At 40.9% G+C, this 12,550-nt stretch overlaps 1 protein-coding gene across 3 annotated transcripts in view; it reads right to left on the bottom strand.

Moving 5' to 3' along the window:
- Positions 1-12,550, bottom strand: part of IQGAP1 (IQ motif containing GTPase activating protein 1) — a 76,410-nt gene that overhangs the window by 29,678 nt on the left and 34,182 nt on the right. For all 3 annotated transcript variants that reach the window (XM_069798830.1, XM_069798828.1, XM_069798829.1), the window contains 6 exons: positions 11,975-12,065; positions 11,357-11,520; positions 5,241-5,325; positions 3,937-4,100; positions 3,415-3,575; positions 2,785-2,909 (listed from right to left, as the gene is read on the bottom strand). In XM_069798830.1, the coding sequence (XP_069654931.1) occupies positions 2,785-2,909; positions 3,415-3,575; positions 3,937-4,100; positions 5,241-5,325; positions 11,357-11,520; positions 11,975-12,065 (790 nt within the window). The remainder of the gene's footprint in view (positions 1-2,784; positions 2,910-3,414; positions 3,576-3,936; positions 4,101-5,240; positions 5,326-11,356; positions 11,521-11,974; positions 12,066-12,550) is intronic.

The following is a 12,550-nucleotide window of genomic DNA, read 5'->3' as shown; positions in this document are numbered from 1 at the left end:
AGTAAGGAGCTCCATGTGGGAATTTCCATCTTTGGTTAATATATCTGAAGATTGTGAATTCTTCTTCTACACAGGAAAGAGAATCACAAAAGTTTATATGAAAAACAGAACATCTTAGGGAAGAGGTGGTATTTGAGTGGAATAGATACTAGGGAAAAATATACGTTGAGGATGCTGCAAGAACCAGGATCACTAAAATCACTAAACTTTTCAACTTTTTCTGTTGAAAAGCAGATATGGTAACTGTTTGACTTAAGAAAGGGCACAGAATGTAAGTAGTAATTCTCTCTGATTAGTTTGCTAATACAGGCATGACAAGACTACTCCATGAAACAGCAATGTTACAGCTCCTCACTAGAAAGCATTTTTTAATTTGAAAGTATTTACAAGGATAGGGGAAATTAAAAATATATGCTCATATGCCTTGAGGACCTTCTCAGACTAATTTAACTTACTCACAGACAGGAGAGAAAAAATGTCCTTGCATAAGGGCATATATGAAGCAGACCAAAGAATTAAGAAATTCCCCATGTGAACAGCCTATCTCATTACAGGATTTTCTGTACCATTTTTTAGAGGATAAGGAGTGTTATAAGAAACAGGGTGCTGGGACTACACAAACTTCTAGAATTCTGCTGTGACCTATTACATAGAAAAGATACTAAGAAACTAACATCTTGGTGTGTGCATGCACCAGTGTGGGTCTGCGTTTGTGTGGTTTCAAGAAATCTGCTCGTGTGACCCAAACAGGAAACCCAGTGTCTATTTGGAGATCCAGGAAACAAGATCAAGATAGCAGGCTCTTACGTTAAAATTTAACCCTCTCTAGAGTGTAAAGTCTTTTCAAGGTGAAACACAACTCACCAACTACACAAGTGGCAGAAGACACCTGTTTGTCTCAGTGTACAATATAAACTTTATCATCACCTCCACATTTGTGAAAAATTTCTCCCCTCTTACTATCCAAGGCTTTGAGCTAAATGTTACAAAAATGGCTTGAAAGTAAATGTCATGCTACTTGCATATGCAGGAGGTTTTCAGTACTGGTTATAACCAAAAATTATGGTCCCTTAATGAAACTGAAGAAAATTAATAGAAAATTAAACAACCTGATACAGAAACTCACAAGGATCTACTTAAGAATAAGTTTGCTTAATTGTGCGATTTTCAAGGACTCATCTATCTCCGCTCTGGATTTTAAGGCAACTAATACTGTATTACAGAAAAGAGAATTAATCCAATTTTCTGTTTTGCTGAAATTTTCATCATTACACTCAATCCCAGTCTTTTATCACTGCTAAAAGACACTTATTAACATAAACATTACTAAAAAGTAGAAAAGAAAAAGAATGCAGAACTAGAAGAAGCATAGACGTTACGTTAACATCCATTCACATTTCTCAGCTTGCATCAGGAATTTTTTCCTTCATGAGTATTTAAATTTTGGTACTCATACTTGCTGCATACACTTATAACTTCTATGGGTTTTTGCATATTTTCCAATTGGGAATTATTTTTTCTTCCACTTTACTTATATTTCATATTAAAAGGCAACAGCTTTGCAGGGATATTCTTCTTCTACTGGTCAGAAGGCCAGTTATCAGTCATTTCAGCTTTTATAGATACTGGTTTTAACAACTAGTAGTCGTACAAAGTGTTAAAACAGAAAATAAAAGCTTCTAATTCCCTGATGGAACTAACTGTAAACAAAGTCATTAACCTCTTAAAATATCAGCACTCTCCATTTCACCTCTAATTTGAGATTTGGGTCCCAATATCTGGACTTAGAATTTGAATGGCATCAAAGTTATGAGATAATTAAATGTTCTTTGAAAAAAGAAAAATCTGTATCAAATGTTTTAAGCAAAAACATTTGAATACATAACTGTTGAACAGAGAGCATTTCAGATTTAACTTTTTGGGGGCATCTCTGTTGATTTATCACTGAATCAAAGTAACTGCAAAAGCTTATTTCTTTGATGCAGTATTTGCACTACTGATCTTCAAAGAAGCTGTAATTTGGAAGTAGTGTTAAAACAGCCAGGAGTTCAAGGACTAAGACCTGCACCCACTGTAGAAGTGCATCTGACAGATCATTACATCCAAGAATCATCAACACAAAGATGGGTAGCTTATCTTGCATTTGCAGGTCAGATTACCCACAGATAAATAGTAGAGGGGGATCCTGGACTGAGTCTGTGGAACTTCCACTAAGTACTGGAAAGGTAAAAAGGCCAAAGCACATTCAAAAGAAGGACTAAAAGGGAGAAGAGGAAAACCTGAATAGGGCAGAGATTGCCGCCAAAGAGAGAACAAGACTTCAAGAAAAGTAACTTCTGCTGAATGCAGCAAATTAGCAAGGAGGGTGGAGTACTCAAAGACTGGGCTACAATTAACTCTTAATGAAAACAAGTACTACAAAAATCTCAATTTGAGGGATTGAAGCAAAATTAAAAAAGATTCTAGACTAATCTTAGACACGGACAGCAGACAATGCATTTTGTTATCAAAAAAGGGTTGAAATTTGCATTGGAAGGATTAACAAACTGTTTGGAGATCCTGATTTCAACACCACAAACACTCCTGCCTGCCTGATCTCTCCATCAACAGTCTTGCTATCAAGCCTTTTATATTACAGACTACGAAGTCTTGCTCACAACTAATATCTTCTTAGATATCTAACATATGACACAACTACAAGACAATCAATAACTTTTTGTATTGACATGCACCTAATTTGAGCACTCCTTATGAGTCTAGCATGAATCGAGCAGAAAAACTTACTTTCATGTTCTTCATGCACAACTATGTTCACACGATCAACACATGACTGGATATCATTCCACGTAATAAATTCATTTCCTTCTGCATGCGTTTGAGCTTTCAGTTTCATCAAATCATCGACATATCTGGCAAAGAACAAAAACCAAAACCAGCAAACATCACATCGCAACAAGCTGGCCAGGGAACACATGAGAGAATTGCACAAGAATTGTACAGAAAGTGGAAGAGGTAGCATGAGGGTTAAAACTGGAACAAATATGAAAAGGGGGAAGAGGAGAAAGAGCAAAGGCTGCATGCAGGATGGTCAGCCCAAATGTGAAATAATCAACAAAATCACTAAAACACTGAATGAGGGTCCAGGGCAAAGAACACAGCGGGTGTATTAGTGACAACCTAATGGTACCACAACACGGCTTTAATGTGAAATCCCTAAGAAAGCGTTGAGAGACAGCACAGAAATCAGACCGGTAAGAAACAGCAATCACAAAAACAAGATGCAAGAGTCAACAGAGATAAAATCAATACTGTAATAAATAACATAGAACGTGATGCGTAAGAGGAAAAAAAAATTCAAAAAGTCACAGAATATAAGCAACATCAAGGACAGACATGATTCCTTGAAATATCCACCTCTGAGAGTTCTCATCCTCAATGTTTGTAAGCCCTGTGACAGGACTGCTCAGTTGTTTCCATACTGTATTCACATCCCCTGAATCCAAAGCCCTATTAATCAGGGCCACAGAAGACAGCATCTCTACAGCAACAGATAATTCTGGATGGGTGAGGTTACCCTGCATACAAAGAGGACAACAAATTAGTTTCACTCGCACTTTACAAACTATTGCTGCACACAGAACAGTCATTGTCAGAACAGACATATAACAAAGCAAAGGGACAATCTTTACGACATAGAAGTAGAAAGATGAGTATCATAAAGATAGAACACCAAATAAGAGATTAAAGTAGAACCTTACAGGGCCAAGTGTCTCAAGATTTAGGGATTAAACTTCACATGAGAAGAGACTGAACATCAAAGCAGTTCTATGAAGACTCAAGACAGGTTTGTTCCAGAAAACACATCTAACAAAACAGACAAGGTAGACCAAGTGATCCATACCAACTTGCAGAAATAAGAGAGAATGTGATACTTACTTCAGGGCTCTGTTGCTGCAAGGTGGCCAGCTCCCTTTGGTAAAGATCTGCAGCAAATGCATAAACCTCTGGTAACTGGGCCTCTGGATTCATCATTTCTGCCACAGTCTTCTCAGCATCACCCATTCGAATTGCAGAATTAATTCTGGCTACTGCTGCCAGCCCTAGAAGTTCAAAGATGTAGCATAAAGAATGAGGAAGGCTGACAGTTGAGTCCCCAGTAATAAGAGAGCTGCTATTCTACTCAATAATCAGATACCTAACAAAAAACAAAGAATAATTCCCTTAGCTACAGGGAATGAGTGAAACTTTCTGATCCATACTTACCCAGTTAGTCCTCCATTACTGCAGACAACTAAAATACATAATGCCTTCTTTAAAATAAAGCTCATGTTTAAAAACAGTTCACCTTTTTGCCTGCTTATCAAAGGATTGTTTCACCATTTCTGTCTTTGACAGTAAGAAGCCTCAAAATTGCAAATTTTTGGATGGATGAGTAGTAGCAACTTCTTCTTCCTGTCTACATCTATCCTGCTCAAGGCAGAAACAGGCACTCTACAGCGGGTACATGGTGGCTAACTTTAAAAGAGCACAAGTAGGTAAACAAATGCCAAGGTCCATGCTGAACAAGTAAGGTACTTCAAATGTAGCCTCCTAGCCTAGTTATTAGGCATTCACTATTTTCCTCTTGTATTCTAAACCCTCTCGCCCCAGATCTATAGTAGTCTCCTTTCTACCTATTACAAATTGAACTAATTGCTCCGGCACAGCCAGAACTGAATATTATTCTCCACAAAAGAGTTCTGCATGGTGTCAGAAGCATCAATCAAAAAGCAATCGGCCATCGCTATCTGCATTGTATTTGCTACCTGATATTTAGAAACAGTTAAAGGTTCTGTAGCTCAAACCAAGTAAGATTTATGTCAATGGTCAGCAGGTAACCTAGTTTTCACACCTCATGGATCAATCCAGATTTCCTTCACAGATCCAGAGCACAAAAACTCATACAAGCATTCTAAAAAAGAAATTATTTAAGGTGGATGCAAAAGTTCTATGTTTCTTAATATTTCAAATTATATGCTGTTATCTCCAGCAGTATTCCAACAGCTGGATAAAAGACACTACAAATAATCAGGGCAACCATCTCTCTTAAATGTTCTTGGCAGCCATGAAGTATTTAAAAACATTCATAACTGTTTGAGAGAGACCTCATTTATCCCCATATAGACCCAAATATTGTGCTGTCTCATCCTTTTGATCACATCCATGGTCACTTTGCTGCAGTAATTTCTGCTGATCCTTACTTTGCTGATACTGTTGTGCTGCCCCGTTAGCAGCATCCACTCCCAACTGCAACTCTTCCTTCTGCAGAGGACCTGTAAGGCCAGCCTGAGAAAAAGAAAAAAACAGGAGGGTGAAATGATGTCAGCTTATTCACTTCCAATAGCTTAATAAAAAGAAAAAAAAAAAAATCCAGCTTTTCCTTAAAACACTCTAATGCCACATAGCTTCTGCAAACAAAGAATGCCACATATGTGAGGAAGACAGAAATTGCTCACTAGATTCTCAGTTCATATGCTGAAAGACTGTATATGTACAACCTGATGCCTTTTACAGTATTAGAAGTGCAGCCCCATGAACACAGCAATTAAAGGCAAGACTTAGCTTCCAAAATTATAAAACATTTAAGACAAAGGGAACAATTATGTGGGAAAAGACTCCCTGCACATGAGCTGCATGCTGGAGTGAAATTAGTAATTGTGTAGTTTGCCATGAAGTGATACATTAATTAATGTTCCATTTTACCTCTGAGCAATGAAAGAGTTAGCAGAACATCAAAAATGGACAACATGCTTCTTGGACTATATGGTACCACTTGAATACAAATAGAAAACGAGACTGAGTGACTGGGGAGCAGGAGGACTTGAATAACTTGGGTAGTAGCCATACAGGTCATGACCCTTTGTATAGTTCACACGGTAAAGATGATAATTCTCCAAAAGCACCAACAGACCACACTTACGTAACAAGACATTTCAATTACGTTCTGGAAGAATGTGCAATCTGACTTTGCAGTTTAGAAAACAGCTCAACTTGTCTTTTGTGGCTACTAAAAAACTTGGTAAAAATCCTCCTGCTCCTATTTCATCCCTAGAGACATCATTGGACAACTATGGAGAGTTTCTGCCACACCAAAGCTTGGTAGGACTTTTTAAAAAGCCTCCACTTTTCCTATTTTATCTTAATTGTAGGTCCCAAGACACATAGCTTGTGAAGATCTCTCTTCAGTGATAAACAACAAGTCTTCTGAATAGCAACAGCTGCGGGGCTGCCTGTGCTGTAGAAGTCCTCATACTCCCATAGAAGGGTATAACAGCAATACACACACCCTTCAGCTCCATCATTCACGCAGAAACCCAGGTTAAGGAACACTCACAAAGTATAGCAGTACACTGGCTGACAGGAAGAGTATCCCAAAACAGCACATTCACTATAAAGGAATTATTCTTTAAGGAACATCATCTAGCTATTGACCAAACAAATCTTGCATCACAAAAAAACCCCAAACAAACAAAAAAAAAACAAACCACCACACCAAAACCACACCCAAATAAAATAAATAAGCAAGCAATCAAGAACAGTTCTGAAGTACTGCTGTATGCCTTTCAGATTGAGGAATCCTTCTGAACACAAAAAAGCTGCACTCCAGCAGAAAAAGCTGTAACAGTCTACAAAAGAAAGGTATTATGTACCTATATATATAAACATATATTGATGCAGATAGATTTTGCAGGGGTTCAGGGAAGAGGACATGCTAAATTACTAGAAATGTGATCCTAAATAGGCCCTATGCAGAAAGTGTCCCAAGTTGGAGAATATATGAGGTCACATGAGATAGGTACAGCCACACAGCCAGGCAACTCCTACTGCAGCTGCATTCAGTCCTGCTCCATAATAAATTATATAGCAGTTGAGAAGTTGAATGAGCTGCGCTAAAGTCTGACAACAAAAGGATAGGGGCCCTGTTTGAAAGCTGCTTCCTAGTTAGGTACTACAATTGAGTCCCAGAAACTTTAAGGCGGAGAGTTTCTTCAGCCCCAGAAAGGCCTACATTCTAAGTGAGACTGCTTAAAATGACACAATCACAGAATAGTTGATGGTAGAAGGAATCTCTGGAAATAGTCCAGTCCAAACCCCTGCTCTACAGCAGGTTACCCAGTACCTCTGCAGAAAAGCATCTGAGGGTCCTGATGGACAGCAAGTAGAACATGAGTGAGTGAAGTGCCCTGGCAGCAAAGAGGGCTAATGGTAGTGTAAGCTGCATTATAGGAGGAGCGTTGCCAGCAGGTCAAGAGAGGTGATCCTTCCCCTCTACTCAGCACCAGTGAGGCTACACCTGCAGTACTGTGTCCAGTTCTGGGTTCCCCAGCACAAGACACACATGCACAGACTGGGAAGAGTTGAAGGAAGGGTCGCTAAGATGATTAATGGACTAGAGCATCTCTCCTATGAGGAAAGGCTGAGAGAGCTGGGACTGTTCAGCCTAGAGAAGACAAGGCTCCAGGGGAATCTCAACAATGTGTGCAGCTGTCTGAAGGGAGGGTGCAAAGAAGATGAAGCCAGACTCTTTTCAGTGGTGCCCCATGACAGGACAAGACGCAACCGGCACAAACTGAACCACAGGAGGGTCTCTCTGAACATCAAGAAACACTTCACTGTGAGGGTGACCAAGGAGCGGCACAAGTTGCCCAGAGAGGTTATGGAGTCAAAAGCTATCTGGACTTGATCTCGGGCAACCAGGTCTAGGGGACCCTGCTTGAACACGCAGGTTGGACAAGACAAGCTAACTCGAGAGACCCCTTCTAGCCTCAACAATTCTGTGAGTCTAACTGTGTTCAGTTGAGCTTTGAGTATATCCAAAGACAGAGACTCCACAAACTCTCTGATCAATTTGTTCCAGTGTTTGATCACCCTCTGTAAATGAAGTTTTTTCTTATGCTTAAGTAGAATTTCCTGAATTTCAGCTTGTGCCCACTGCATTTTATACTGTCACTGTGCATCACTGAGAAGCATCTGGATCAGTCTTTATTCCCTCCCATCAGTTATTTGAAAGCGTTCTTTTCCCAAGGCTCAGTAATCCCAGCTTTCTCAGCCTCTCCTAATATGTCAGATGCTCCAAGCCCTTAATCAGTTTCTCAGATGTCACTAGACTTGCTGCAGTATGTCCATGTCTCTTGTCCTGCGGAGCCTCAGAAGTGGGTGCAGTACTCCAGCTATCATCTTCACCAGCACTGAGTAGAGGGAGAAGGATCACCTCCTTCAGCCTGCTGACAATGTTCTTCCTAATGCATCCCAGGACACTGCTGGCCCCTTCCTCTGCCACAATTGTATATTCCTTGCTCTTCATCAAGTCATTGTCCACCAGCACCCCATATCCTTCTTTGCAAAGCTGCTTTCCAGCCAATCTATCCGCAGTCTGTGCTGCTTATGCATGGGGTTTTTCCTCCCCCAGGCACAGGGCTTGGCATTTGTCTTTGTTGAACTTCATGAGATTCTTAATGGCCTATTTTGGTCCCTCTGAATAGCAGTGCAACCATCTGGTATATTGACTGCTCCTCCCCGCTTTGTATCATCTGCAAACTTACAAAGGGTGCACCTTGTCCCATTTTACAGGCCAATAGCGAGGATGTTAAATAGTATTGGTCCCAGTACCAATCCTTGGGTACACCGCTAGTGACTGGCCTCCAGCTGGACATCATGCTGCTCAACACAACCCTTTGAGCCTGGCAGTTCAGTTATTTTTCAGTCTACCACACTGTCTACTTACTTAGCCCACACCTCAACAATTTGTCTGAGGATATTATAGGATACAGTGTCAAAAGCCTTGCTGAAGTCAAGATAAACATCCATTGCTTTCCTCCCATCCACCAAGCCAGTCATCTCTTTGTAGAAGCCTGTTAGATTGGTCAAGCATGATTTCTCCTTCAAAAATCAACACTGACCACTCCTAACCACTCTCCTGTCCTTCATATATTAGGTAATTGTTTCCAGGATTATTTGCTCTATCATCCTCCCACAGATTGAGGTGAGACTGATAGACGTATAATTCCTTAGATTCTCCTTGCCCTTCAAGACAGGAGTGACATTCACTCTCCAGTCCTCAGGAACCTCCCCCAATCTCCCTCAACTTTTAGAGACTGCCTAGAGTGGCCTCACAATCACATAGGCCAGCTCCCTCAGCCCTCACAAATGCAGCCCACCAGCTCCCTTGTCCAAGCTGTTTATATGCTCCCTAACTTGATCCTCCTCTACTGAGGGGTAAGTCTTCCTTGTTCTATACTTTCCCACTAGTGTCAGAAGCCTGGGATTCCCAAGGGAAAAATCTTATCAGTAAATAAGAGGCCAGAAAGGTATTCAGTACCACAGCCTTTGTGTTCCCTGTCTTCTGCTCCTGTGCCCCATTCAGCAGTTGTCACAAGTTTTCCCTAGTCTTCCTTTTGCTGCTGATCTATCTATGTAGAAGTCATTCTTGCTGCCCTTCATGTTCCCTGTCAGATTCAGGCCCAGCTGGGCTTAGACTTTCTTAATCCCACCCTACATGCTCAGACAGCATCTCTATATTCCTCCTGAGTCACCTGACCCTGTTTCCATCCACCTCTTGTATGCTTCCTTTTTCTGTTTGAGCTTTGTGGGAATTTCTTTGGTTCATCCATGAAGGCCTCCTGCCACTTTTGCCTGACTTTCTGCTCATCGCAACATGCCATCCTCAAGCTTGGAGAAGATGATTGTTGAAAAGTCAATGAGCTCTCCTGGATCTCTCTTCCAGGATCGTAGTCCACAGGATTCTTCCAAACAGATCCACGAACATGTCTCCAGGCTCTCCTGAAGGCCAGGGCTGTGACTACACTTTTTACCGAGTTCCCTCCTCTCAGGATCGTCAACTCTACCATCACGCCATCTCATAGTCACTGCACCCAAGGCTGCCCCCGACCTTCCCATCTCCAAGTACTTCTTTCTCATCTGTATTAGGTCCAGCAAAGGACTTTCCCTCATCCACTCCTCATTTACATATGCCAAGAAGTTATCACCAGCACACTCCAGAAATGTCCTCGATTGCTTGTACCCTCCTGTGCTGCCCTTACAGCAGATCAGGCAGCTCAAGCTCCCCAGGAGTGAGGCCCGTGAACACAAGGCATCTTCCACTTGTCTGAGGAAGGCCTCACCTACTTCTGCCTGATCAGGCAGCCTGCACATAAAATCCACTAAAGAGTTCGCTTGAAATGAGAAGCCAAGGTTAACCTTAGTTATAGAATCATAGAATCATTTAAGTTGGAAAAGACCCTGTCCTGGTTTCAGCTGGGATAGAGTTAACTGTCTTCCTAGTAGCTGGTATAGTGCTATGTTTTTGAGTTCGGTATGGGAAGAATGTTGATAACACATTGACGTTTTCAGTTGTTGCTAAGTAATGTTTCGTCCAAGTCAAGGATTTTCCAGCTTCTCGTGCCCAGCCAGCAAGAAGGCTGGAGGGGCACAAGAAGTTGGGAGGGGATGCAGCCAGGGCAGCTGACCGAAAGTGGCCAACGGGGTATTCCATACCATGTGACGTCATACGCAGTATATAAACTGGGGGGAGTGGGGGAATCGCTGCTTGGGGACTAACTGGGCGTCAGTCGGTGGGTGGTGAGCAATTGCATTATGCATCATTTGTATGTTCCAATCTTTCTATTATTACTATTGTCATTTTATTAGTGTTATCATTATCAATATTAGTTTCTTCTTTTCTGTTCTATTAAACCGTTCTTATCTCAACCCATAAGTTTTACTTCTTTTTCCTGATTCTCACCCACATCCCACTGGGTGGCAGGGAAGTGAGTGAGAAGCTGCATGGTGCTTAGTTGCTGGCTGGGACTAAACCATGACAGACCCTTAAGATCGAGTCCAACCATTAACCTAACACTGCCAAGTCCACCACTAAACCATGTCCTGAAGCACCGTGTCTACAAACGGTGTATGGTGGGATTCTCCACAGCGAAAGCAGTATATGCTTACCTGATGGGTATTTATAAAACACAAATATCCACATTATTTGGGCACTGACAACAGTAAAATGAGAGGGAAGACAAACCTATATTACAACGGTTCTATACGCACACACGAGTTAATATTTTAAGGTTTGGTGAAAGTATTTTAAGTATACATACATACAAGCATTATATTGGCCTTTCATATGCAGAGATGAAAACTAAATGATAAATATGCTTACTGTATGCTTCTGTCTCTTCGCATTAACTTTTTCAAACCAACACTAAACTGTAATGCAGGTATATAGCAAGTGATTAGTATGCAGTGGTATGATGAAAAGGGGAGGGCAGGGGAAAAACCTTATGAATCAGGCAGGGTAATCTAGACTTTTCCATACCTCCTGTTTCTGCTGTCTATCACTCAAAAACTGCTTGAAATACCAGTCACAATTTTCTTGTAGCAATCCTCGGAGTCCCAGGGCTGGTGTTGCCAAAGCTTCATACAGTGCTAATGAGTCTCCTCGTTCCAAAGCTAGGTCAATCTTTGATATGGCTGCATGTGCTAGCAACAGTAAAGCAGAGTTTTGAGAGAAACATTACCTGAGGAAGTCCCATGGTTTACATAACCTACTGCTCAGAAAAAAAAATAGTCGCTAGACCCGATAGATAGCAAGTTAGGCATGTAATCTGAAGGGAAGACTTCTAAAGTCAATTGCAAAGTAGTACTTGAAAAAGGGGCTGAAGGTTGGAAATAGCATGCATTACTCAAGATGAAGAACTGAGGGGGCCAGCGACATGGACAATCCATTTCCTAAAGGAAGGGCAACAGAAGTCAAAATGAATTCAGCTTACAACTATTTACTAATGATGAGCAAAACAAGCAAAGAAACAAACAAACCCCAAACACCACCAAAAAAACCCACAAAAACAGGGGAACTACCTTCCACTTTTGTTAGCATTACAGAAAGTGAGGAAGACTACTCCAATTAAGACGATTACTTTAGCATGATACCTACTGTTCACTTTATTGATGTTTCCCTGAATCTCAGCTTGAGTCAGAAGTTCTTCATACACATCTCTCTCTCTCTCTGAATTTTCTGAGGCAATCTGAAGATGAAATAAAAACTAATCAGTGTTTCTACAGTTTCCTTTGCCCTCATAGATCTTCTCATTGAAAAAGTCAGGGAGCATAACTGTATATCTATATAGAGTTGTGATAGGTCATAGATCGGCTACCTCTACACATGCAAAAAGAAGCCCTAGAAGTAAATACATGTAAAGTAAGTATACTCACACTCTGATACAGACAGCCCAGAAACATCTTATTTCAATGTAATTGCTCTATATGAACACACAGTAGAGCTCCACAACACAGAAAGCAGTACACATAGCTAGCCATTTGATACACAACATTCTAAAACAACATTGACCCCTTCTGAGAGCATCAGTCAGTTTTGCTCATCATTTCATTGTTTGGAAAAATGTATCTATATTGTATGAAAATAGAGGGATAGCATTCCCAACATATAAAGGCTGACATGAATTCTGTATTCATGCGGCCCATATTTCAGACAGCTAAACAAAGTAACACA

Source organism: Haliaeetus albicilla, chromosome 12 (genome assembly GCF_947461875.1).
Source record: "Haliaeetus albicilla chromosome 12, bHalAlb1.1, whole genome shotgun sequence".
In the NCBI taxonomy this organism is placed as follows: Eukaryota; Metazoa; Chordata; class Aves; order Accipitriformes; family Accipitridae; genus Haliaeetus; species Haliaeetus albicilla.
Note: the sequence above shows the minus strand (reverse complement) of the source record. Positions and strands in the feature narration are given on the sequence as shown.